Source organism: Lottia gigantea (genome assembly GCF_000327385.1).
Source record: "Lottia gigantea unplaced genomic scaffold LOTGIsca_73, whole genome shotgun sequence".
In the NCBI taxonomy this organism is placed as follows: Eukaryota; Metazoa; Mollusca; class Gastropoda; family Lottiidae; genus Lottia; species Lottia gigantea.
The window spans coordinates 714243-742195 of record NW_008710453.1 but is presented as its reverse complement, the minus strand read 5'-3'; the positions used below and the strand labels follow the sequence as shown (position 1 = coordinate 742195).

At 32.9% G+C, this 27953-nt stretch overlaps 3 protein-coding genes across 3 annotated transcripts; 2 read left to right on the top strand and 1 right to left on the bottom strand.

Annotated features, from left to right (window-relative positions):
• The first annotated feature begins 35 nt into the window (after window positions 1-35).
• On the top strand, window positions 36-6947 carry LOTGIDRAFT_236018 (hypothetical protein). The gene is made up of 13 exons (XM_009066106.1): window positions 36-116; window positions 903-1044; window positions 1292-1552; window positions 1795-1928; window positions 2230-2295; window positions 2628-2724; window positions 2963-3171; window positions 3440-3544; window positions 3861-3972; window positions 4465-4518; window positions 4816-4965; window positions 5292-6347; window positions 6854-6947. Exons 2-13 carry the CDS (start codon window positions 951-953, stop codon window positions 6913-6915), a joined length of 2400 nt encoding a protein of 799 aa, XP_009064354.1. The 5' UTR covers window positions 36-116; window positions 903-950; the 3' UTR covers window positions 6916-6947.
• Window positions 6948-7465: 518 nt separating this feature from the next.
• On the bottom strand, window positions 7466-18858 carry LOTGIDRAFT_236017 (hypothetical protein). The gene is made up of 17 exons (XM_009066105.1): window positions 18784-18858; window positions 18053-18106; window positions 17733-17787; window positions 17392-17480; window positions 16860-17018; window positions 16297-16320; window positions 15350-15406; window positions 15055-15125; window positions 14613-14674; window positions 14147-14173; window positions 13076-13224; window positions 12552-12715; window positions 9759-9862; window positions 9515-9580; window positions 9363-9408; window positions 8844-8982; window positions 7466-8550 (listed from the first exon to the last, which is right to left on the bottom strand). The coding sequence occupies exons 1-17, from the start codon at window positions 18823-18825 to the stop codon at window positions 8470-8472; spliced, it is 1389 nt and encodes a 462-aa protein (XP_009064353.1). The 5' UTR covers window positions 18826-18858; the 3' UTR covers window positions 7466-8469.
• Window positions 18859-19180: 322 nt separating this feature from the next.
• On the top strand, window positions 19181-25803 carry LOTGIDRAFT_221684 (hypothetical protein). The gene is made up of 12 exons (XM_009066104.1): window positions 19181-19549; window positions 20074-20249; window positions 20510-20635; window positions 20984-21168; window positions 21907-22079; window positions 22226-22308; window positions 22929-23139; window positions 23308-23417; window positions 23593-23769; window positions 24162-24344; window positions 24800-24949; window positions 25315-25803. Exons 2-12 carry the CDS (start codon window positions 20190-20192, stop codon window positions 25408-25410), a joined length of 1554 nt encoding a protein of 517 aa, XP_009064352.1. The 5' UTR covers window positions 19181-19549; window positions 20074-20189; the 3' UTR covers window positions 25411-25803.
• Window positions 25804-27953: the final 2150 nt, after the last annotated feature.

Below are 27953 nucleotides of genomic sequence, written 5' to 3'. Positions count from 1 at the left end.
GGCAATACGTCTTAAAGGGCATTCTGGGAAAAATGACAAGACGTCCGCCATATTTGTTGTGGAAAGTGCATGGTGATTTTGAGAATGACAAATGTACCACTTAGACGTGAATAGAGGTGCATATAAAATTGATTTGACTGTTTCAAATATTTATTATGGTCAAAAGGCATATAAATGTAAAGAAGCAGTAAATAGTCGTGCAAAATTTAATCCAATCTGTAAATAATTGCAGCTACCACCAGCTTACTACAGCTATTCTATCTTTTCAACATTCATTGCAATTGACATTCGACCAACAATATTGACAGTAGTTAATTAGTTTGTCTCTGTTAGAATGATTTTATGTGTATGATTAGGGGCTTTAAACAGACCACTAACACTGAGGTCAATGTGACAATGATACCTCTCTTATCTATCATTTGCAGAAAAGCAGGACGTAAAACTCCATTCATTACATTTATCTATCATTCCCTTAGCCCAACTTTCAGTCTACACACACATCTCCCCCCCCTCCCCCCCCTATTTGTACCACTATTTATGTTTCATATTACTATATTATTATGATATGTCTAGTGTCATTTGGCAGTAAAACTGCTAACAAGACATCCATATGTTTGTTATTTGATACATAGCTATAAAATGTGGCCTTATACAATATCTAGTAAAGTTATGTAATGATAATGTATGAAAGTCTAGGTTTATATATATGTTCAAGTTGCAAAACAATTTGAGGGAAAATGTCTTTAACATATTAAGTTCTGTGTGTGATGTAGGTCAAATTTTGTTCATTTGGTTGATTCACAGCAAAGTAAATTTCTGGCCAAGAGAACTATCTTGAATTTATCTGCAGCATTCAAGGTTGTTGGCGTTGGCATTTTATTAATGTAATTGTTTTATTTTAGGCTCAGATAAAGAGTTAACCTATTGAATTAGAAGTATACAGATTGAAAATGTGGAATAATCAGTGGCCTCAACAACCACAACAAGCAGGTTGGCCCAGACCAACGTTACAGTCTCATTATGAAAGCATGCCCCATGAACAGGGTGAGTATTACATTCATACTGAAAATAGAATAACTAAAATATGAAAATAAGTGCGGTCAGTGGCCTAACTAATGAGGAATATATTTATTTTAATTAGGGCCCATTACCATCTCCTTCCAGTTGAGAATTCCAATGTAATATTGAAAAGCTTTTTTCAAAGAATATTTTGCCAAATTTTAAATCTTGACTATGTGTCCATTGGTCTACCTATTTTTCATCTGATTTTTTTTTTTACTGTATTTTTCAGTTGATTGGGCTGCTTTGGCAAAACAATGGATGGCACATAAAGAAGATCCATCAGCAAATGCACCCCCAAATTTATTACTGCAAGCACATATTCCTCCCCCTCCACCCCCAACATATCAACCCCCAAATATGCAAGCCATTATAAACATGGCAGCCCAGCCTCCCCCACCCCCTGTTGTTGCAGTAGATCAGAATGATATGGATATATCTGATGAAGAATCAGGTCCTAAAGAATCAGGTGATTTTTATAATCAATTTCAAGGTAATTATTGCTGAACCCGTTAAGCTGTGCTGAATTACAGTTATACATCAAGTTGAATAGAAGAAAAACAATAGCAATTTCTGCTGGTGATGGCTGCTAGCAATTTTTCTGGGGAATGATGAAGATAAAACTTAAAACATTAAGAAGGCATAGTGAGAAACTGTAGATATAATATTTTGTAGTTCAGGGTGTATTTTTCTGCCAACTAGTTGTGTTTGTAAATAGTATGTGTTATATTGTAGGATATAATGAAGGTGGACCAGGTAATTGGGGCTGGAATGAAGACAATGATAATACAGACGATAATTGGCGTCGTAATCAACGTGGTGGTCATCAACATAATCATGGCTGGAATAATAATAGAATGGGACATCAAGTAGGTTATAGTTATTATCTTATTGTATATAACGCATTGCATTCTTGTTTAACTATTCAATATGCTACATGGGATAAAGCTTATCATTTAGACATGATTTTCTTGTCTTAAATTTTTGGGTCTCTCTGGGTAAGTCTGACTTGAAATGGAAACAGATCATTTGTAAATGACTATGGCTACAAAAAGATCATGGCCATGATTTGACCAAAGAACCAAAGTTTTTATCCTTGTAAAATGATTCTTCTTTCCTTGTTTATTCCTTTTGCCAACTACATGTAAAAATGTCTATTCCATTTTTCAGCGTAATTATGACAATGAATTTCATCGAGATAATTTTCATGGTGATGGTGATTACATGAACTTTGAGGTAATTCAAAGTTGTATGCTGAAAAAACAAAATATTTGAATTGAAATGAATCAAAATTGCCTGTTTATTATTTGAAAAGATCTTTATCAAAAGCTTATTTTATGAAACTAAGGGCCTGTATACTACTGAGTGTACCCCAACTTATGATGCTGTTCTGGAAAAATCTCCCTCATTGCACACTGAATGGCACAAAGTGATGTGTAAACATCCCAAATCAATAGCCTTAGATGAAATCTACAATACAGAACTCTATTGGGTGTTACTTAATGTCACTTATATCTAATATTTTGTAGTCTAATATTCAGGCATATTTATGACTATTTTTTTTGTAGAAGAATGAGTATAATAATCAGTATTGGGGTAATGAAGATGGTGATTATCAAGGAGGTTCACCATTTGGTGATCATCATCATGATGAAAGTGGCTTAGGTATGTCTATAACCCAATGAATCATTCAATATTTTCAGTTTAGCTATCTGCTTGCCTTAAATTACAATTCTTCTTTTAACGTAAGATTAATCAAAATTACCATCATTTACTATAGTTTCTATTAAAACTTATTCACATGAAATGAACTTGATCATTTCCATGTATTAATGTCTTTGCTTCTTAATAGGCTTAACATCAGAAGAGCCTTAGTGTTAAAATTCAGTATTGTTGTATTTAGATGCTCAAAAGCGTAAAAATCTACCAAGCTGGATAAGAGAAGGATTGGAGAAGATGGAGAGAGATAAACAGAAGGCGATTGAGAAAGAAAGAAAAGAGAAAGAAAGACTGAAGATATTAGAAGAGAACAGGAAGGCTGAATTAGCTGCTGCAGAAACTGTTAATAAGGATAAGAATGGTGCTCCAGCAGTACCAAGAAAAAGTAGATTTGTAAGTATTGTGTATTTGAGATGTCAGATGTCACTGATAGTTGGTTTTCTGTAGCAAAGTAGGTTTAAGCATTTCTTGTTTGCATATTGTCATTTGCTTTATCATTATTGCAGTCAACCCAGCTGTAGATGGGTACAAATCAATGCCAAGAGGTTTTGCCAAAGACTAACTGGTAGAAAGGATTCAAAGTGAACCTAAGTTGTTTTCTTTTGTTTTTCTTTGCAATGGGGTATCCTAAAAAAATAATTGAGATTATTATATTCTACAGGATTCAGATGAAGAGTCAGAGGGTGAAAGTAAATCCACTAAAACATCACCAAAACGTCGTACACCATCACCGGTTAAAACAGAAGAAGAAAAACGCCAAGAAATGGTAAGATTAGTGTTACATGTTTTATGAAGTAAATATTTTTTTCGTGAATAGTATCTTTAAACCCTAGCTTTTCTCAACTGCTACTGGTCCGCCTTCATTAGCCCAGTAAGTGCAGAAGAGTAGAAATTGAGAAAGAATCTTAGTAATTTGTGGAGAACGGATTAGTTGTGTTAGTATATAGTATAGTTCTTCTGTGATGATGTTTTCATGATGTTTTCTATGGTATAAATGACCCTTTAGGGTCATCTCTTGGAATGGCTTGCGGAGCAGACAAACCTAACAGCAGACATTTTAAAACAGTGTTGTATTATTCTAGTTATTAAAAGTCAAACAATGGTTAATGGAGATTTTGTTAGATGTTACAAGTCAAGAAGTAAAGGAGGTGGCTAAGGAAGTCTATTTTAAAGCTAAGAATAAAGCTCAGAAAGGTAGAGAGTCTATAAGGTTCTATTCTTAGACCATGGTTGACCAGACCTGTGGTCAACTCTTGCCCTATTCTTTTTTTTTTTCACAGGCATCAAGAACTTTGTGTACGTCCTGAACATGAAGTAGCTGTGGACATAGGCAGAGAGGCCAATTTTGTAGTGACCGTCTCAGATTTTGTTTTTATTTTGAAAATCAAAATATTAACTATGGAACTCCCCTTTAGTGAAGAGACATGACAACTTGAAAGAAAAAACTATAGTGAAATAAGATTACCCAATTACTGCTGTTGGTAGCCATCATTGTGGCAGCCATCTTGGATTGTTTCTTAGTATTTGAAATTGTAAGGGTACTGTAAGATGTTCTAACTCTAGTACTTGTATTTAGGAATGTGTTTATAACCAAGTACATTTCAGTCTATAAACCTACAAGAGATAAGTCACTAGTAGGAAGGAAAGCAGACAACTAATTCTTCTTTCTCTTATTGTATCATAAAGCTCCGGCAAAGCAGTTAGCCAAGTCCACTGCTTTGGCCTCAATATCTGCTCTTGGTAAGTTTTTTTTTTGTTTATACTTTAATTTGACCTTAACTCACACTTTGACATTACAAAGATCATTTGTCATTAAAAAGGTTGAAAAACCGCATTACAATCTTGTTCAACTTTTGGTATGTTTCAGATGAATGATGGAAAAAGTGCAGTATATCAAACAGGTGTTAATAAAGAGTCTCTTCCAAGAAAACATTGGTCAGCTCTGCTTGGACTTGGAAAATTTTCAGCCAATATAGAGCAGCCAATATTGAAACAATTTGAGATATCAGAAATTATCATGAAATCTTCTCTTTTCAGGACTAGGTTATGATAGTGGTACTGAAAGTGAATCCGAGAAAAATGATAGTGAAGATTCAGACGCTGATTTAGAAGAAAAGATACGCAAAAAACGAGAAGAGTTTGATAAGAAACATCAGATATTTAGTGAAAGTGAGGATGATGAACCAGGTAAGTTTGAACAGTTTTTGTCTCATTCAGAATTTGGCTTGATTCATTTCCAGCGCCAAGTTTGTTTTTCCATATGAGTGAAGGATTTTTTTGATTTAAGGTTGTATTGTTGCCGTATGTCCTGTTATTTTAAGATATAATTTAAAAGTGATCCTTATGGCATGTAGAATAGAAATAAGGTTGAAAAGCATATATGAATATACAAATATTGTACGATAGGTCATAACAAAGTCCTTTTTAATTATCTGAGTATAACACAGAACATTGCCATGTAAAATTTTATTTCATATTTAGTACGAGCTAAATTGTGGATGTATTTTTTCCAGATAATAGTGAAAAGTCCCCAGTACCAGCTATATTTAAAACTACTATTGAGGACGACAAAAAATCCACTCCCTTTTTAACCAAATATAAATCAATTCCTGGCTTAGACCCTTCTCAAACTACTGATAGTAACCATCTTGATAAGAACATGAAATCTAGATCTAAAAGTTCTAAAAAATCACGCAAATCTAGTTCTAGTGAGGACTCTAGTAGTGATTCAAGTGATTCTGATAGTGACAGTAGTAGTACTAGTAGTAGCGATAGTCCTAAAAAATCCACGCAGGACTCCTCTGATGAGTCTAGTCACAGTGAGAAAAGGTCACGTTCTGAGAAAAAGAAAAAAAAGAAAGTCGATTCAAAGCACAAACGAAGCAGTGATAGGCGTGACAAATCTAGTAAGCATAGTAGTCGCAAACATGAGAGTAAGTCTTCAAGAAAACATGCCAAGGTGAAAAGACGCGAAAGTGATGAAAAAAGTAAACGCAAAGACAGAAGTGTTAGTCCTGAGTATCATGACCTAACTCGAAGTCCTTCAACTGAAAAGCAAAGACGTCGTGATTCACATGATCATAAGCGTGAACGCAAATCTGATCAATCTGATCACAAAAAATCACGTAAAGAACATTCACATGACGAGGATTCTTTTGAGCGTGAAAAATCAAAGAAGGCACGTGTTTTTGTTGAAACCCCGCGGAGAAAGTCAAAGCAAGACTACTCAGACGATGATGAAGAATCTTATTCAAAAAGTAGGTCAAAAAAAGATCGCTCTTATGATGAGTATTCCTATAGTTCTAAAAAAGATCGATCTTATGATGATGAATCCTATAGTTCCAGTAGGTCCAAACGACAACATTCTTATGAGGATGACTCTTATTCCAGTAGTAAATCACGCAGAGATTATGAGGAAGCCTATTCTAGTAGTAAGTCTAAATCTAGAAAAAGAGGTCGGTCCCGCTCCCCCTCAATTGAGTATTCTGACAGAAGAATTTCAACTGAATCCAGGTCGAGGAAGAGGTCTGGTAGAAACAGCAGGTATGAAGATGAGTATGAAGAGAGCGGTAAGAGATCAAGTAATAAATACCAGTCTAGATCTCGTTCAAGGTGGGAATCTTTATCTATAATAATTATCTCTTTTTTTTTTTAACCCTACCCTAATTTTTGAGTCCTCTCTTGTCCACTTATTGTGCTATTGTGTTTTGTCTGGGTGATTATTCTTTCTCATTAAAACAGGTAACATATCATAAGATATTTGAGGGCAAGACACCATTATAATCATTTGTGTTTTTGGAACCCTTTTTAAATAGTTTCCCCCAGTTCAGTAGGGCTGACATGAAAAAAGCGTCTTGTTGTTGGAAATTGAAAAAGAGGAGGCTAATGCCTATGTCCATGCAAAATTACCCTCATTGCAAACTGTATGGCATTGCCCGTCTTCATTATCTCTATTTGGTACAGGAGAGAAAAACCCCATTCATTTGAAATTTTAGAGATGGTGTCTTGCCTTGGAATATCTCTATTTGAAGTATTTGTTGAACATGTTCTAGATAACTCGTGATTCTTTTTACAGATCAAGTTCTCCACGTAGAAGATAAACCTGACATCACTATTGATTTTAAACAAATCATATGATGAAATTCATGTAAATAAACAAATTCTATTATACAACTTTGTTTTGATTTTCTGTTATATAGGCCCATTATACCTGTTACTGTTTTGCAAGTAAGCCAGGTTAGAGTTCTAGTTTGGCATAGGTAGAGATAGCAATTAATATTTCAGATGGGAAATCTAGACTCAAAAGTTTTACTCGTGCAAGCTAAAGAGTAAGCTCATGCCAATGTGTTGGCAAATTTTCCATTGCATTGTGTGTCCTCTTAAGTGCAAATTCTCAAAACATTACAATCTTGGTGCCATGATGTCCTTGGGTGTTAACTTCTGTTTCTAGGATCATTTTAAGAATAGGTGGCCAGGTATGGAGATACATGACATGAGAAAACCGGCCAGTTATTGAGAGTCTTTCGACTTCAAAGGACGTAGCGCTAGAATAACTGAATTCCACAGAACTGGGAAGCTTCAATGATATTGTAATAGAAAATCAGTTTGCAAGTTTCTGAGAAATACTGAATAGGTTTATTATATACAGTTTTCTCCTTGACCTTAAACTATGATGGAAAAACTAATATAAAATATACAATTTTTTATTCTATAGTATAACCATTTACAGTTGAACATACAGGTAAAAGAATAAAAATACTATATATATGTGGACGGCATAGTGAAATGTGCACAAATAGATGGCTTTTGAGACAAGTCATTCATTTTTCTTTAGTGGAATTACATGCAACTTTTAATAAATATCACAGATCATTAAAGTCAAACTAGACCCAATGATTTTCTATGCGAAACCTTCACACTTATTTGATAGAATTTTCCATTGAATGATATATGATACAAAAAATACAGGTACATTATGTGAAGATAAATATTATATAGCAACTGTATTTTAAATATTTCCAACCATTATTTGGTGAGTAGATACACAAAAACTCAGGACCTTACAGTAATTATTTACTGGTACCGGTATTTCCTTTAGCCATACGAAACTTCATGTCATTCTTATATTAGGCACTTAGTTTTGTATGTTCATTTGACCTCATGAACTGATATAATTTATTGCTAATATAATGCATACCCCAAAATTGTGCCTTCTATATGTAAATATACAGCATTTCAAGGCATAATCACATCGAGGAAATGATCAACAAGTAAAGAGAGTTGGTGTTAAAATGCAAGTCATTAACAATAAATAACAATTATAAATATTAACAATTAAAATAATGATGATTATAATTTGTACAATACATAGATCAGAATTTTCAATTGAAACATATCCAAGAGCAATCCAAAATGAAGGACAATGTCTACTGGTTCTTTAATTTTTCCATTACCTTGTTACCAGAATAGGTTGCATTTTATTTCTATGTTCCTTTGTACAGCTTTCTTGTTTCTGTGATTCTTTACAATCGATTTTAAGTAAATTTATAGGAAGTGTAGTATAGGATCGTAATATAGTTTGCTCTATTCTTGTGCCACAAAAACTTTCTAAAACCAATGATACTGATGGATACATGAATAATGGCTAAAATTATGGCTTGTGACTTCTTTCCAATAAATTTGTGGATGATTTTAGGGCAGTTGAAGATCTTCAGCATAATCAAAACCTCTATCAGCTTGTGAAATACTACAGTCTGTTGTAAAATCATCCATCTGAAACATATAACATTAGAATAAATGTCTTAACTTAAGACCAAAATTTTGTCATCTATTTCCTTCACTGCCATTTTGAATTCTGTCTACACCTACTATTTTTTCGAAACATGTCTTGAACTCTGTTCCAACTTGTTTTATTGAACCATAAACACTGAAGTAATTGAACAAGATAGGTCAAGCTTTTTAAGCCCTGTCCACATAATCATTCATTTATTCAAAACATCATAATACATTCTTGTGTCCATGCATATTGTTCATATCAATTTGTGAGATATAAAAAGATTACTTACGGCACTCTTCAAGTCTTCTCCTTCAATAGAGAAATCTTCAATATCTTCTTCTATTTCTTCACATATACTACCATTTTCATTATACGATTTAACATCAGATCTACTAGAAACTCTTGGACTCTTCTGACTTAAGCTATGTCTACAAATAGATGCAAATCGTTATACATAAATTATGGAGTGCTAAAACATTTATGTGTATTTAAGACTAATTTTATGACATTACTTATGTGCAGCTTTTGCGATAAAGACGTCATTAACCATGTAGTTTTATTGGAATTGCAAGAACTACAGACATCTGACTGAATACTAGAATGCTGCAAAGCGCGTTATCAGTTGATACAAATAAAATGATTACAAAATCTCTTTAAATTTGTATGCCTATGTCATAGACTTCAAATAAGTAACGCACTAAAGGACACAACCTTCTGAGACAAAGTGAAGTGGAATTATACTCATATTGACACTGATGGAGATTATGAGGAGGGGCAAAAGTGGGTCGGCAGAACTCTTAAAACTTACCCAGAAGCATCAAAATCATCTTCATATTCAATATCATCATCATTATCTACAAATAGAAAGATGTATGATTAAGAATGAAAAAAGATACTCTAGATTTTGCATTTATATCTATTGCAAAATTGTGTGGAAATGGGAAAAGAAAACACACTCACCTAATCCTAAATCTTTTAATCTCTTATCTATTGATCTCAAATTCTTATCTTTCTCAGAATCACTATCTGTAAAAAAAATTAGTATCCTATGAAGTTAACAAGTGAAATAATCAGCTGTAAGTAGCAGTTTAAGTAATCTGTGGTAAGTAAATTCAATAAGGTTGTTAAGTATCTAATGACATTTTATTAGGTTCAAGTCATTATCATCATTGAATCATAAAGTAAAAAGATATTAAGAGCATACCTGAACTAGGTTTTTTAGTATTAACTAATGAAGGAGCATCTTTTAATGACAATATATCATCTTTCTTATCAGTTGACTTGGGTGAACCTTTATCTTTACTTATACTGTAATAAAATATACCAGAATGAATTACATATATTAAAGTTATGAAAGCATACACATCCAGTACAGAGGGTGACTTGTATAATCCTTGAACTCACTGATTATTGTATGTACTAAACAAGCAAATTTTAATACACTGTATTTAAACTCAATTTTGATTGTAATATATAGTTGGAGACTAACAAATAGTGTCATATGCTAGTCCCAAAGAAGTCAGATAATGCTCTTCAATTTAAAGGTAAAGAACTCCTGTCAATATTTGCTGCAAATAAATTTTCAAGTTTGAATCCGGTTCCCCAAAATTTCAGTTCTATGACAAATCCAGAACAAAGTCAAATGCATAAAAGAATTTGGTTAAATTTCGAGAGAAGTAGAATGGGAAGTAATAACTTATTAAAATACTCCCATTACGCCTGGGAAGCTTGGAATTTTGGGAAAGTGTTCTTCTATCCAAGCAATTATTTACATGGCTACATTCATTTGATACTGGTGATGTTAACACCCCCTACTATTGTCATTCTAAGATAATATTTAAGATAGAATATTATTTCTTCATGCAAAGAAATAAAACTGTAAGAACCGCAACAAATAAATAAATATATAATATGGGCTTCATGCTATGAAAATGTACATGTCATTTAACCGAGAAATATCCAGCAAAATGTGTGACTAATAAAAAAGAAAATTGACAAAATTTGAAATAGATTTACTTTGTCATGAATTTTTTCAAGCAATCACCTTCTACATGCCTTTCCAGGCATTAAATTTAAAACGCGAGTGTGATAAAAATTAAGCTCTGTTAAGCATAAGATGTAATTACATTTTGCTGGATAACTCCGTTATACTCTTATAACTGAAATATATGCCTGATATTAAAAAATCGTGCATATTAGTAAACTGTGTTCCATGTGCTTCATTCAGTCAAAACAAAGCCCATTACAAAGGTTATATTGTGCAAAACTGAACTTCATATCTGCCAGTTGCTACATGTCAATCATATTATACAAAATAATAGTTCTAGTTAATCTAACATATCATTGGCTAACTCTGAACACAAATTCATTTCAATCAAAATCAAACAATAATTAACCAATCAGCAACAACTTCAAGGTCATTGTTACCTCCTTAAAGGTGAAAAGACTGGAATTTGTGATGGTCTGCTACTTTGGTAATGTTTAACATTTGTGGAATGCTTTGTGCTACATTAATATGAAAATAAATTATGAGCAAAATTATATAATATGAACTTAAAATTTTAAAAACATGCAAATGAAGCATTTTCAAATGATTTATAATTACTACAATGGTCCTTAGTACAGTTTAAGTATAACTAGGTGTTTGAAGTTATAAACATGACATGTGGGTCACTTCACACATGTGCCATCCGTGAAATTGAGAAAACTCTTAATCTTATTAAGTCACATAGCAATGAAAATTCCTTCAGACAAATTTTTTAATTAATTTGATAAATAAATAATTTAGCGATCCGAAAATAGCGAGGCAATTTCCTCAGATCATGGATGGCAGTGGGTGTTGCCCTCCAAAAAAATATGAAACATATGTGTTTATATGTTATAAAATGAAATCTCTTCTTGAATAGAATTATGTAGAATAGACTTTAATTTCATTTTATCAGATAGATTAATAGTATAGAGTATTTAAGAGTAATAGGAATTTATGTTAATTTAGTCTGTAAGACATAAAATGGCTGTGTACTCTTATTTAAAGCCGGTATATTTTGAAATATCATAGTCATTATAATGAAGAGTTGGATATAAGAATATATATTTTTCAAAAGTTTCAAATTAGAAATAAATTAAAACTATCTCTTTTTGATATGAATGGCAAAAACCAAACTCGATTTTGTCATACTTTGGACAAGATTTTGATTTACAGAATTTGTCTTGCTTGTAAATATTTTATTCATATCGACTTTATAATAATATATACATAACAAAACCCATATTTGTTAACACTGGGATTTAGTCACAATTCCTATTTCTTTAAGCTCACACACATATCCTCTCAACATATTAACACATGTCACATGTGTCACAATCAGTTTCATGTGCTTAAATATAGAAGTGAGTAATACCATAATATGTTTGTGTTTTTGTTCATATATAGAATACTGTAGTAGATTGAGAGATGTTAAAGAGAGACAAAGAAAGATGTTGTGCAACAAAACATAATAATAAAAAGCACAGTTGTGTATAATTGTAGAGAAGGGTATAGCAATAATGCTTGGGTCAAAATTTATGTGAAATGATAATGATTTGTCAAATCAAAAATTGGTTAAACTTCATTGATTTGTTATATGCAAAATGCAACAAGATTTTTTTTCCCTGATTTTTGTTGTCTGTGAACATAGGCCTACTTTACTATTTTTCATAATAAAATTTAGTTTTATATAGAGATATTTGTTTTTAAGAAATTCAGGTTGGAAAAGGCTGGGCTCATAGGAAACTCACAAATTTTGGATTTCTGGTAGTTTTCTCCTAGGCTTTGAACAAGAACTATAAAAATGAAAATTTTCTAAACTATTGAGTCATGGAATAGAATATTTATTTGGTCATATTAATCCTAAGAGAAAGTAAAAAATAATATAAATTGTTTGTTTTCATGCAAAAGACATCACGGTTTCAAAACTCCAGCCTACAAGCTACTTAAATATTTTTAATAGTGACTCACCTGTTAAAGTTCTTTAATCCTGAGTCATTGGGTGGTGGATCATCAAAGAATGAGTCATCATCTAAGTCACTACCTAAGATATCATTAATATCAGGTTTATTGGTATTTTTAACAGTAAATAATTTACCATTACTTAAATCTTTCTTTTCTGATATACTCTCAGACTGAAAATAGAAATATGTTGTAGTTATGTATGGGCTAACACACATACTCTTTTTTTAAGTGAGGATTCGAGGCATATTCCCACCCTTTTTGGGGTAGATCTAAATTCCTTAGATGGTTAGCTTTGAACACTTAAAGTGTAGATGTATCACCTGGGTGTGACACGCCTACTTAATGATTGACAGGCACGATTGCATAATCATGAAACAAATGTAAAGAAATGAAAATAAGTACAGAAGGTGGATTTTTTTATTGTTTTGACCTTCTTCATCTGGTTTGGATCTTGAACAAACTATGTAATATATTACTGCACATCAAATGTTGACCGCTGGTCAGGATATTGTGGTCAGTGAACAACTTACCTTTGAAGATAAAGGTGAATGAAATGCATTGTTTGTTGTTGTTTTTGTTTGTTTTATTTCTTGTGTAGTTGTAGTTTCCCCAGTTACAACAGAACGACATAAAATAAACAATCTTTTATACATTCCTAGAAACTCTTCAAAATCTATACCTATAAAACACAAATTAACATAGTATCAAATATTGTCCCTTTTACATATTAATTTGTCTAATAACAGTTTTTCATTCAAAAACGAATATTAGCAGTGTTGTTATGTAAATTTAGCAAGACCAGATGTGTAATGTTGGTTTTTATAATTTTTGGTAAATAATTTTTATTCCACAAAGCTTCATTCAAAATAAAATATGATCAAATTTAAACATCAAAATTTCAAAATTAAAAATAAATACAAAGGTATAAATCTGTTCATCTTTGTTTCAAATTGAAAATCTATTAAAATGAATTTAAGAGTTAACCTTTTCTTTAAAAAAAAATATTTTCAAAATCAAATTTCATGCAAGAAGGAACTGATCATTTCCAAAAAGGTTTTCAATTTCATAAAATGTTAGAAGTGAAAATATTTTCAAGGTTTTGATAAATGGTATTTAATAATAAATGCTTATCAAAGTCATTGTCTTTTTACAAAGTTGGTTCAATTCCCAGTCAAAATGAAATGAAATAGAGTTTTATATCCTGGTTGTCTGCACATGATTGGATTAATGAAAGATGGGAAATGTTATGCAATGTGCATTGATGGAAATGTTGTCAGGATTGCAGCATTACTCTTTTTGATTTGGTATTTTTCACAAGCAGAGCCAGTTGCACACCTGCCATGGTTTATTGTCCCATCTATATGACGAGACACTTTTCCCAAGTCAATCACTGACACGGGGGGAACTGTCAAGACAAAAACTATTTCTCATCCAAGTCCATATTTTCTATATATATTAAGTCAGTGTCTGCTATCAGATCAATAAGAGAAAATTTTTAGAAATTATTACTACTTCAAGGGCATCAAACCAGAGGATGTAGAGGATGATAAATTTTATAAAGCATGCATTATAATACTACATGCCTGAATCATAAAGTTTACCTCTTGGCATTAATGAAAAATAGGTTCCTTTAAAAACAACAAAATCAAAATAATATTAGTGCTAGTGCGAATTAGTTGAGACCAAACTTTTCCTAAAAAGTGTACAACAAATAACAAAAAAAAATGCCCTTTTTTCAATTTTAGATTGCAGAACATAATCCTACAGCAAATTATAATAATGTTTTACAGTAGATATGATGAAGGTTGAAATACCTCCTTTAGATGGTGCAATGGTGTAGCGAAATGGAGGCAAATGAAGCAATGTCTCAGTGTTGAATTGACAACAACTTAAAAAGTGTCTTTTTATTTTCAATTAGGTATTTTACCACACCAGTACCAAGACCCCCCTTGCCGAAACTTGATTTTACAAATTAGTCCCAGTAAATTCCTTAATCTTGAAAAGTGAAACTAAGAAATCATATTCTGAACTGAAGTAAACAAAGTGATATATCAATATATAACTTACTGTTACTAAAATCTTTATCTAAAGCTTTAAATTCATCATTAACATAACGATCTAACATATTTCTAAAATAGAATAATCATCAATTAGATAAATTCTCATCTTAGTATTGAACTCAGTCTTAGCTATCTGTAGCCCTTACGGCTTACTGTTTACAGACTTTCTATCAAGGACTCTGATTTTCTGTATTTGCTATCATACAATCCAACCAAATATTTGCATTGATAAACTTCTGAGATACAAGTAAAGATATAAGACAAAGTTCCTAATAGCTTGACATAGAAAAGATAGATGGAGTAGTCAATAACTTATGCACTCATAAAACAACTGGTTGGGTAATGTTGTTTCACATTTTATTCAATGTCAACTCAGTGAATGTTTCTGCTCCTATTTTGACGGAATATGACTTCATAATGGTAAATTGAAAATATAAAAATATGTATACCTGTGAAAATTTGGGAACATATCTGTAAACAAATCTCTTAATTCATCTTTGTCTATTGAATTACTTCCATCCTATCAAATAATTCAAAATTATATCATGAAACACTTAGATAAGACTATCCAGTAATCAGGAAGCGGTAACAATTTTTTGTAATCTGAGTCCTAGAGCCCAAGACCCCTCTGAGCCTCTGGGCCCCAAGACTATGTATGGTGGTTTGATACCTTTGAATTTGGGCAAAACATTTTATAATTGACCAACATTTTGCCTTCTTAAAATTTTTATTAAAATTATTTACCTTATCATAGAATTCAAACTTCTCTTTAGCGTCTGCTAATTGTTTGGCAGATAATTCCTAAAATTAAAGAGTAAAAATATTGATCAAATAAAAATCTGACCATATAACTACACCTGAGTACTTTAGAATAATGGTTAGAGTTTTAGTTAACCAGACTTTCAGTTGATGTTCAGATTTCAAATTTAATCCATCTTGATCTGAATAAAGGATACACTAATTTTTTTGATTTTACTAAAAATAATAAAGTAAAAGGATAATGAAGTAAAAAATCTGAAAATGGAAGCATTATTTTAAGCTGACTATGTCAATATTTAGGCAAGTATGATTCTTTCCAGAGATGGTATTAAAATTTTGCTTCTGAGTACGAACCAAACTTGGACTATATTATAAAAATGGCTAAACAATGACTAAAACATACAGATATTCAATTGAACACCACAAAGAAATAGATAGACACGATAAAAACACACTATTCCATTTTACAAATAACATACATACAAAAGACAAGCCTCACAATATTCAGAATTTAAAAAAAATGTTGCTTTTAGTTTGCCCAAAAATTTCTTAGAAACAAAACATGACATTGGAATAGAATGTTTATTCATACACAAAATTCAGACATCTAATTGTGAACCACCTAAACAGAGTACAATATGCTTTAAGTTATTTAACTTGGTGGTATATGCAAGCAAACTAAGTTTATTCTGACTAATAGACTTTAACTTTAGAAATAGACATCAAATTCTATTTAGGTCTTCAAGAGCAGGCAAGATTGACATATTCATCAAAGCATAACTTGCATGTGCTAAGTCGGTACTATCCAAAATAAAATTAGTGTTTGACAATGTTTTCATCAATTTCTCTATAGCAAGACATTTGTAACATCAAATATCATGCATAAATACTGATACATGTTAGCATGCAAATACCAAATACATGTATTATACCTCAGGAATGGTCACATCAGATTCCTAGATAGTTCATAGAATTCAAAATACATTGATGAGTAAAAAAGAACAATAAGAGCTATCAAAAAGGGATACTGAAGAGGTTTCTAACTTTCTCATGATTTTCAGGCGAATAGTAGCATCGACTGGCACCATTTTAATTTTCAGTCAGAGTGTCTTTTGTTCCTGATATTCCACTCAAACAAAGAGTTTTATTATATCACTGCCTCATAATATCAGCAGCATTTTTGATAATGCCTCATATGGTTAAGAAACTATAGATAACAGATATGTGATGGATGATTGGAATGGTGCCAACAGAAACCATAAATGATCCTGCCTGATACACATAAAATAGTTAAAAAAATCTTTATAGCTTATTTATCACTTTCCAAGTGCTTCACCACAACAATTTCCTCATGAAATAGATGAAGCATCTCTGGATATATATTTTTTGTTTGTTAGTAGATTTAATAGATGTGGATCTTTGTTGATTTATTTCTTATCCATTTCATGTTTAATAAAGCTCTTGTTTTAAGTTACCCATAGCAAATTGAACTTACATATAATGCTGAAGACTTTATAGATTCTACACTGGAATTTGTATTGGGACCACTTTTCTGTTTTAATACTTGAAGAAATAAGGGAGCCTTTGAAGTGTCGTTGTTATCAATGACATTTAATTCTTTGGCTAAAGCACTACGTCTGGGACAATCAGAGCCCTACAAAATAAAAGAGACACAGTTTTTTAATTTCCTTTCTGAAGTATAAAAAAATAGAGGTCAATCATCAAAGTTGTTCTTATGTTTTCATATCATAAAGATAATGCCTTCTACTGGTCTCCTGCTCGAAAAACCTATCACTTGTCTTTGAGTATTTTACCTCTGAATCTTTAAAATCACTTTAGATTCAATGATCTATTCATTTTAATGATGTAGAAATGGACACTCACACTTTATTTAGATTACCTTCTTAAGCCCTAATATACAATGGGGCAGTCAACCAGCCGTTGACTTTTCTTTATGTGATTGGAAATATTCAGTGAGCTAAAATTAACTTGATAAAAATACATCTTACAAATAAAAGAAAACTTACTAATCCTGACTCAGGTTCAAATACTGCTAAGGTAGAATCAAGCTCAAAAAACTCTAAAAATTCTCTTACAAGACCTCCTACAAGTTTTCCTGAAAATATAGAGCATTTTTCACATTCCTAAAATTATCAAATTAGTTTCCAGTTAACCCTTTCAATATTACTAAGTTTTATGGTTTATCAGAATAAAGAAGGATTCTATTGGGGAGTATGTATGTTTAAAAAAATCTTTCCTCATCTTAAGGCACTTTGAATTTTCAACTCCATTCCAAAACAAATTCAGCAAAGGAATTTAGAGATTGTTTATGAGAATGCCCTTGGAATGCTTTTAAAAATGTTCTTACCTTCTTTGGTGCTTAGAAACTGTATGAGTGATTTGTTTTCTAGTTGAGATTTATTCTGTTAAATTAAAATTTAACTACAATATAAGTAAGGCTTATGCAAAGGAAACAAATTGATGTAGGCCAACTATACTTGTTACAACTTATCCAACAAATGAGAAAAAAAATCAACTCAAAAATTAAATCATAACCTATAGTAACTGCAGATAAATAATGTGTTCTTTTGCAATCAGCTTATAGATTGTATTCAAACCATCCATTAACTAATGTTTCGTTATTCAATTTGAAAAAAAAAATATATGAATAATCAAACTTAATCTTACTTTGACTGTATCTTGTTCTTCTAAAGCCAGAAAGACATTTGCACGGAGTTGAGCCTGAAATTATGTCATGATATGCAAGTTAATAAATTACTTATGATAAAAGGCCTTGTACAAAGTATGTGCAAATGTTTTACACACTAATTCCCTAGCTCAACCTCGAGATAAACAATGTCTATTTACTATGGCAGTCTATGACCAGCGATGGAAAAGGATATAAAATAAAGGGTTAACTACATTGACAGTGAGTTATCCATTATCTAATATCATTTAGAATGTTGACCAAAGCATGTTTTCTCATTTCACGGAGTATATTATGTAAGTAGAGAATTGTGAGTTGTGCATGCCCACCATTACTTTGGAACTAGCTTATTAACAATTTCTAATGGCATGGGTAGCTGGCCATACTGTGTGTACTGTAAACATGATAGCAGCAGCAGCAGTACTGTACTATAAAATGATTAAGCTCAGATTTACAACAACTCAGTTGCAAAATAAAACATTAACAAAAGTAAACTCTCTATTCCAATGGCTTTCTATTTTCAAAGAAAAGTTTTTTGGAATGCTAGTATCGTAAGATCTTAGACAAGAGCAGACAAGTTGAGACAGAAACTGAATGATAATGATTACAATGGCAATGAATCTCAGATCTTGGGGATTTCCGAAGAGTACCTGTCTCAATATCTATTTCCCCAGAAATGCACATCCTGACAAAGTATTGCTTTATCATTTACCCGTATTTTCCCTAAAGTTCCATTGACTTCAAGCGTTTGCATCACAATATCTCTTAATTCTGTATCTTCGTCCGACATTTTGAAAGCTCTCTAGTTTCAGGAAACACCAAACGGTCGTAAAGCTTCGTATAAAATGAACAAAAATGAAATGAGACGAATAGATTGCGATTAGCACTGGTTGTGTTTATTGCCCTCTCATAACAGTTTGCTCGATCGGATTGACCCGATTATATATTACAATAAAGTAATTAAAGGGGAAATGATTATAATGGGATTAAATTAATCGACTTAGTTATTTCATTTGGTGATTGGGTCAAATAATGACACTGATTTGGACGTGTTTGGATTTCTAGAGTTCACAGGCATTTTGCGCAGGTGCGTCGACCCAGATGTTTTTTTCAAAGAATAGTCTCAGACAAAAGTGAAATTTACCTTTTTCATGATTTTGAAATTCTTTCCAAATTACATCACTGGGAAAAAATTAGAATATAGAAGAATTTTAGACAATAGAATATGAAATAATTTAATAAATGTAATATTTTGCAAAATCATTTCTATGGAAACAACCAATGAAATGACTGGAATAAAAAAGTGGCCAATCAAAGTTGTTGTTTAACTTTTAGACACCACACCCCGCAAAATTTAAACACTCTTCAAGTCAGACTCCATGCTGTAAACAAGAAATCTTGAAGAGGGGAAACTGTTCATTCATCATTTTTATTTTCATCACCCCCATCAACATACAGAAAAAGCATTGCAGCAATCGGTAGGTCTAATTCTGCCCATTATCTGTATAATTAAGGTGACTTTTCCGTTTGAGGTTTCTTCCACTCCACGTAGCCAGACTCATCCATTTCTTTCATACGATCATGATGATGACGCCTTGTAACTTGTGGCTTGAATTGACGTCAATATCAATGTAGCAGTATAGTTTACTACCATACATAATTTATCAATTAGGGCTAAATCTATGCCCTAAATTATATTACATCTTTACCGGTACGGATTATGCATTATTTTGTAAAAAGTAGAAGCTTTGATATCTGTTTTGGCCTGCCAAAAGAAGATGAAATAAAATTGGGTGCTTAAACTAAGAGCCAAAGGCCCAAGATCTACAATCTACATGAAATAGATTTAGGCCTATTGTAGATCTACAACTTTTACCAAATAGGGGCCTACAGGTAATGTCTTTTATTGAGTATTGTAACCTTGAATGGATTGATGAATAGTATACCCTTGGCCTTGTCACTACTCATGCTACCATGGTTTGAACTTTTATTAAACTTGTAGGTTAAAACCCATTCATTTGATTCCAGCAGTTTGTGTCTTGTAGAGACTGACTAAATACTTCTACTTGCAATCTTAAACAACTTTTGAAACCAAGAACTAGACTACAGACCACAAAGATGCCTTCTGAAGAAAGTGTTAGAATCCGGGATTATAAGAACCAAGGCCGAAATGCAGATGTAAGTTGTAAAGATACAATTAAGATTAATTTAACATTAACGGTTTCAATATAGCTCTTATCTTTTTTTCAGTAATTTATAATCGCAAGGAATCTTACTGATGGATTGTACCATAGTTAAGAATTGTGATATGTGAATTACAAAAATGGCTTGAATCATTCAATAGGAGTCCATTGAGTTGAGTGCACAAAATTTACATAACCCTATGACTTCTTACTGTTTTTCATTGATCCAAATTGGGTCCAATAACTATTTTTTAGGAAATGAGACGACGTAGAAACCAGACGACAGTTGAATTACGTAAAGCCAGAAAAGATGATCAGTTATTGAAAAGAAGAAATTGTGTTATTGAAGATGAACCTCAAGCTCTACAAGATAGCAACAAGGTTTGTACATATCTGGTAGTACCAGACTGGTAGGACAACTCTTGAATTCTAACCAATGTTGTTTCTGAATCACATGTTGATATTATGTATCACTTTCAATATAGAAAGGAACAAACATTCTTACAATGTTATAAATATAATATCTAAAATCTTTTTTAGCAGCTAGTCTTTGCCCAAACATCTTAGCTAATGATCTTTTATCTTTTGCACATCATCTGTAAGACCCTTTTACAGCCGGGTTGAGTGGAATAATGATGAAAGATGACCTATTTAAAGTCACCTGACTTTCACAGGTCGACTGATTTCTATGGACATGTGTAATTTAGCAACATATTGTCCATATTCCAGCCTAATGTTTCTATGCCAGTAACAGAAATTATAAGTTGTATAAATGGTACAGATCTTCAACAACAGTTTAATGCTACACAAGCTGTTAGAAAACTACTGTCTAAAGAGAGAAACCCTCCTATTAATGATATCATTGAAGCTGGACTTGTACCAAGATTGAAGGAATTCTTGTCTCACTCAGATAGGTACGTATTAACTGTCTTGGTAGGCAACAAAAAGTCAAATTGCACTATTTTGTTGCTTTTATATCAAAACTGACACTAATTTGATATGTTTTTTTATACGCCCACACGTAAGATGGGCGTATATTGTAATCACCCGTCGGTCCGTCCGTCCGTCCGTTCACATTTGGCTCGTGCTCACTCTACAGGCTACAGTTCTTTATGGATTCTTTTGATTTTTATTTTGTATGTCAATGTTGTTATGAAGATGATCCCTATTGATTTTTGTGATGATCAGATAATTTTTCACGGAAATATCCTGTCTGACTTGAAATTTTACTCTATTAGCTATATTGTGCAACTCGTGCTCACTCTACAAGCTACAATTCTTTACATTCTTAGATTCTTTTGATTTTGTGTGTCAATGTCATTATGAAGATGGTAAATATATCGAATTTCATAATACTTACAATCAAAGCTATCTGTGGGCGTATGTTACCTTGCCTGGCAAGCTATATTTAAGCTTCTTTAATGTGCCAAGTTGTCAGTCTTCTGTTTTATATCTCTGCAGTTGTAATACACATAAAAAAAATTGGGTAAAGTGCCAAAATGATTTATTAGCTTCATTCATTATCATTGTAATTGCATGGGTCTATCATTCATGCTTACATGTCTCAAATGGCCACAACAACAACTTGTGAAAATGAAAGTAGGTGTCAATGTTCAGTGCCAGTGGAAACTTTTCAATTTTTGTTATTTTAGACCTGAGTTACAGTTTGAAGCAGCATGGGCTCTGACTAACATAGCATCTGGTACATCTGATCAAACTAGATATGTTGTCAATGAAGGAGCAGTGGTAGACTTTATAAGACTGTTAGATTCACCACACCAAAATGTTTGTGAACAGGCTGTTTGGGCTCTTGGAAATATTGCTGGTGAGTTTTAGTTATGGCTCTTGTTCCCTTAGAATATACACAAAATTCTTGACATATCATTTTTAATTTGGCACTGTTATATCTTTTCTCTGCACAACCTACCAACAAGGTGTAAAACAAGATGTATTAAACTCATTTTATTTCAGGTGATGGTACTGAATTAAGAGATTATGTTACCAGTGCTGGCATAGTTGAACCATTGTTGAGATTAGCCAGAAATGATGTTCCTGTAAGTCTTAAATTTCAAACTGAATACCTGTGTTTGTATTTTGTTAAAATAATTAAGCATTTTAGTTTTGTTTTATAAAGCCCAACGCAGACGAGGAACAAAAACATCGAACAAATATATTTGTTTTCCGTCATCCACAGACGACAAACATAATTCCGCAGACAACGAACATTTAGCTCAAACAATACGCCAGTGCCACGGAAAATCACATGACCTCAAAATGATAACGTCCAGAAGAAAATGTAAAATTGTGTTTGCTATATTATTAATTTTAAAAAAGACGCCAACGTAGACGGCGAAATAGGAGCATTTGGGTCCATACCCGGATTCAACGTCGTAAAGAGCAGGGTGTGTTTGGCAACCTTGTAAATTTACCGACGCTAATGTTCGTGGTTAACGCAGACGGCGAACAATTTAATAAAAATCAAACATGTTTGATTTCACGAACAATTCTCATGAACATTTTTGTTCGTGTTTCTGTAATCCGCAGAAGGTGAAAAAAATGATTGAAACAAAATTTTTACGATGGTTCGCTTAAAATGTTTCTCGTCTGCGCTGGGCTTTAAGCCTACAAATGTTCGTTTTCCATCCATTTAATGCATCGTATCGAAATTTTTCAGGCTGGGTTTTTGAGAAATGTGACCTGGACTATATCTAACCTGTGTCGTAATAAGAATCCACCACCTAAATTTGAAGTCGTAAAACAATGTCTGCCTACACTTTCTAGACTGTTAAATCACACGGATAAGGAAGTACTTGCTGATACTTGTTGGGCACTCTCCTACCTCACTGATGGAACTAATGATAAAATTCAGGAAGTCATTGATGCAAGTAAGTTGAACAGGTTTATTGATGCACTGTTATGAAAGTCTCCAGTCACTGAGAGTACTGAAACGGAACTAAATTGTTATATAAGTAAATGTTATAAGGCTATGCACATTGAGTCAATACTGATGGTTTTATGGACCCATTTACTGAAATGAATAATTGTATTTATAGATGTGATACCTAGATTAGTAGAGTTATTAAGTTCAGGTGAAGCTTCAGTATTAACACCAGCATTAAGATCTATTGGTAACATTGTTACTGGTGATGATCATCAAACACAGGTAAGTTTCTATCTTCTGCTGAATACATTTGAATCATAGAAGCCAAGATGAGAAAAGGGGCTGTTAATCATGATGTACCACAGCCCTATTATTTATTCCCTTAGGTACCAAACATATACCTTTTCAGTTCTTATTTAACCCTGTCACTTTAACTATCAAATATTTATGATTACAGATTGTTTTGGAACATGGAGCATTAAAGGCTTTCAAGGCCCTGTTAACTCATCCCAAACCTAATATACAGAAAGAAGCTGCCTGGACCTTGTCTAATATTACAGCTGGTAATGCTGAGCAGATTGAAGCTGTTATTAATCACGATCTTATACAACCACTACTTGATATTCTTAGAGCAGTAAGTATGAATTCAGGGATTTCCCAGTAACTTAAATTGCAGGATTCAATTCTTTTTGAATTTATCTGAAAAATGTCTCAAATGTAATGCATTTCATAATAAATCAAAGCATGCTGGGAACTTTGGCTAGACCTTAAGACTGATAAACTCTGAGAGCAAATGCAAGAATCTATCACTGGACTAGATGCCCTGCCCCTGATGCTATCCACAACTGAAATGTTGACTTGATGTTGCGTCAGTGGCCTGTGGTCTGCTGCCTACATCAAAATGGATTTTGTTTTGACTTCACTGAGTGGTTTGAATCTGTTACCTTCCAGTTGATAATGGGTAGCTTATCTTTTAAGAATGTTTGTTTATTTAGACGTTACATTTTGTACATTTTATTTTGATAGGGTGATTTTAAGAGCCAGAAAGAAGCAGTTTGGGCTATAACCAATCTAACATCTGGTGGTAAATTAGAACATATTATACATGTTGTTCAGAAAGGAGCTGTACAATTACTATGTCATCTATTGAGTGTGAAAGAAGCTAAAGTAACTCTAGTCATATTAGATGCTATCAGCAACATTCTAAAGGTTGGTGATGTTCATTTACTAGAACTTGGTTCATATTAACAGATTTTGATGTTAGAGCACAATTTCCTGAAAAAAATTCAATTAAAGTTGAGCTCTGCTTATGATTAGTTGGGTGTATAACTTGAAGCTAACTTTCATGTGTTTCCACTGGGCAAATTGCTGAACCGTTATGGTTTGGTAATCACCGAAAACCTCTTTTTGCGTTTGGCAATTTATGGGGGGGCCAACTGAAAGCTAGCTTAAAGCCATCTTTCACTTAACCAGTGGAAACGCTAAAAACCAGCTTTATCTTGTTCGGCAATAGGAGGCATACTGGTCCTTCCAGTCTATTGCATTTCTTACTGGTCTAAACAGTAGTCTTGTACTCTTTGGGGTGCCTTACTACAACTGTATTTTCCCTTTACCCAAATTCACATAATTTATATTTTAAATGAAGTTTGGATCTAATTTTGTAGACTGCTGAAAAGATTGGAGAGCAAGAAAAGATCTGTGAGATCATAGATGAATGTGGTGGTTTAGACAGTATTGAAGCTCTACAAAACCATGAAAATGAACAGATTTATAAAGCTGCCTTGGAGATCATTGAGAAATATTTTGGTGGTGAGGTAGGTGTCTAGACCCATTCTAGATCTAAATGATATTCCACTGATGGTTCCATTCTGGCATAAGATCAAGGTCACCAGCTTGATTATTTCAGTGATGCCATTTGTTCAATTGCACAGCAATGTAAATGGAATGAAGGGAAAAAATCAAGCCATATTGCGCTTGTAATTGATCCATTTCTGGTATAAAATCTAAAAAATGAACTAATTAAAAACTGACCTAGATCATGTAAATGTCTTACACATTTTGATGTCTATGCTCAGAGCTGTCTCAGTGCATCTCTGATTTGTCCAATTAATGCAAAATTATAAGAATGTGGCTTTCGTTTTGTATATAAGAATATAATTTTAAATCTTTTTGGTTCCAGGAAGAAGATACTAACATTGCTCAAGCTGGAGCCACTAGTTCTGGTTACCAATTTAATCCTGCTGCTTCCATTCCAACACAAGGTTTCTCCTTCTAAACTCAAGACATTATTGCTGTGCAATACATTAAGTGCTCAAAATTTAAGACTCATTTATGTGTTTTTTGTCCCAATTTTCTAGTTATAAAGTAAAAAAGTATTTTATTGAATTTGTGTCTCAAAATTTTCCCCTAATGACTCAAAAAATTAACATTTAAGTATTATTCTATAATATTTCTACATTGAAAATTTTGTACTTATGTTATGCAATTTTTAAGCGATTTTGTAATTTCAAATATTTTTTCACAATTTCATGTGCGTCTTTAATATGTATTTCATGTGCTCTTATTCTTTTTTCATTCATCTATCATCCTTGTCTCTCTTTTGTATAAAGATATATTGTAAAATTCAAAGTGCTATTTTCAGTTATTCTAAATACATTATCATATCATATTGTTAGTTTTTTTTTTAAAAAAAACGCCCAAGAGTGACATCTGATTTTTGAGAAGTACCATTGTGAAAAACAACTTCTTTACGAACATTAGATTGGTTTAATATTTAAACTGAATCGAAAGATGTGAGACCATTGTACCACCGTTGTCGCCATTGAAGCTTGCAGTTTAAATCCCGCCTTAAATACGGCGTTACTTCCGGTTTCGTTAGTAATTCACGCCTGCAGATATACCGAATACGGGTTTTGACGGAAGTATGACAAAGGGGTCTGGATTGGGCACAATGCTGAGAGCTTTGATCAGAGGTCATGTGCGTCTGTTATGAAAACGAAAGCAGGAAGTGGCCAGTGTAAAAACCCAGGCCGTATTTTTTTGGCTCTGAAATTACAGTTAAAGTTTGGGCCAACTACGAGGGTTGGCTGAAATATTCTAAGCCTGATTGAGAAAGGCCCTTCCATTTCCATGGTTTTCATGTAATTTTCAACATAGCACCCCTCTAAATTCTTTTGGCAGAGATGTCGCAAGGCCTAAGATAGTCAATCAACAAAATACTCATGGAATGTAACCATCACCTTTCCAGATGAAGGAACCTTTTTGGGGCGAGGGACTCGTGATTCCGGATGCTTTCTCTGTTTAGACTGAATTTTGGTTATAAATCGGACCAAAAGATCATCGTAATGTTCTTCAAAACGGCATAAATTGTCACGGGATTCGTGAATCTAAAACGTTTCTGATTAACTGTTAAGAACTTTGGCATCAATCTTGCAGAAACTTTTGTGGTTCCCAGCTTGTTGGTGATCATGTGCTCCACCCTCTCAAGAGAGATGTCCATCCACAAAGCAGACGATAATGTCAAGTGATCAATCCTGGATCAACAATCAACATGTCTTGTACACGAGTAAATGTCTTCTGAAATATTTATCGTTAATTGAAGACCTTCCTGGACGCTGGTCATCATCAGGGTTCTCTGACTGTGCTTATTCAACAGTGGAAAAGTAAGAAGCACCATCTCCTATAAAGTGTCAGCATATTGTATTTGAGTTGGAAAGCCCATCCAGTTGCAGGTAGACTACCATCTTCACAATGGTCAAGGTATTAGGTCCTATAAGACAAAGTTTGTTATACCTTGACCATTGTGAAGATGAAAGGCCACTGGATGACTGAACTTTTACCAGTTGTGCCCATTTCATTGGGTAGGTTCACAAGATGATGTGGTACAAAGACCATATAATATCACTACAGTTGCAGTTCTTAGCCCATCTCTATGATTCATTAAATGATTATTAATTGATTGTTGGTGACAAAAGTTTTTAGATTCCGATTGAGATGACCCATTTAGGCTTACAGCATTTAGGCTTACAGCTTTTCATCTAACCCTGGTACAAATTTATCCTACTCTCCTATCTCAGAATTGAATTTTTCCTTGAAAATTTTCAATCGCACGACATATCTTCTGGCCAATGAAATATAATATGTAGGATTAATGATTTGATAATTTTGCACACAAAAAAAATAATAAATAACACAACACACACTTCCATCCCAGAAATTATAACCTACCTATCGAAAGCAACCCCAACCCCCTTCCTGTGGCGTTCAGCATAATTATATAATAGGCCTAGAGCTATTATCTGATATTTAAACTAATAACTGTATTTTTAAGCAGATATCTAGGTCCAAGTAACTTAAATGAATATATTGTTTTCGTCTAGCTTAAACTGTGACACACAGAAATTTCGTACGGTGGAAATTGGGGATAGCCCCAGAAAGCATATCCTAACTCTCTGAATGGCTCTCAAATATATTATAAGTTTAGCCAATGTACAGATTTTCGGACTAGGAATTCTTATTTTTACACGGACAAATTTCCTATTATATGAGCCTTTTCAGGCATTAAGGTTACTGTATTTTACATTTCAAAGCAAAATATGGTAAATTGTGCCGAATTCTATCAATTCATAAGTTCAAGGATTTATTTTGTTTATTTATCAAAAATGGTATGGAATGTGTGATATTATCTACCGGTGTTATTTTGTCTACGTCACCGGAAGCAGGTACTTTTAACCTCTTCCTGATATGCCCGCCATCTTGGTTGGCTGGTGGATTATTTAGAGAAAAATCGTCGTCTGACAGATTGAATTTAACATTTAT

Coding starts and splice junctions, on each gene's coding strand:
- LOTGIDRAFT_236018 (XM_009066106.1), top strand. CDS start 951: ATGTGGAATAATCAGTGGCCTCAACAACCACAACAAGCAGGTTGGCCC. Junction 2,296..2,627: donor GTGATTACATGAACTTTGAG/GTAATTCAAAGT, acceptor TTTTTTTTGTAG/AAGAATGAGTATAATAATCA. Junction 2,725..2,962: donor TCATGATGAAAGTGGCTTAG/GTATGTCTATAA, acceptor TGTTGTATTTAG/ATGCTCAAAAGCGTAAAAAT.
- LOTGIDRAFT_236017 (XM_009066105.1), bottom strand. CDS start 18,825: ATGCAAACGCTTGAAGTCAATGGAACTTTAGGGAAAATACGG. Junction 17,788..18,052: donor AAGAACAAGATACAGTCAAA/GTAAGATTAAGT, acceptor TTAATTTAACAG/AATAAATCTCAACTAGAAAA. Junction 9,409..9,514: donor ATTAAAAGATTTAGGATTAG/GTGAGTGTGTTT, acceptor TTCTATTTGTAG/ATAATGATGATGATATTGAA.
- LOTGIDRAFT_221684 (XM_009066104.1), top strand. CDS start 20,190: ATGCCTTCTGAAGAAAGTGTTAGAATCCGGGATTATAAGAACCAAGGC. Junction 22,080..22,225: donor GGCTCTTGGAAATATTGCTG/GTGAGTTTTAGT, acceptor ATTTTATTTCAG/GTGATGGTACTGAATTAAGA. Junction 24,345..24,799: donor CTATCAGCAACATTCTAAAG/GTTGGTGATGTT, acceptor CTAATTTTGTAG/ACTGCTGAAAAGATTGGAGA.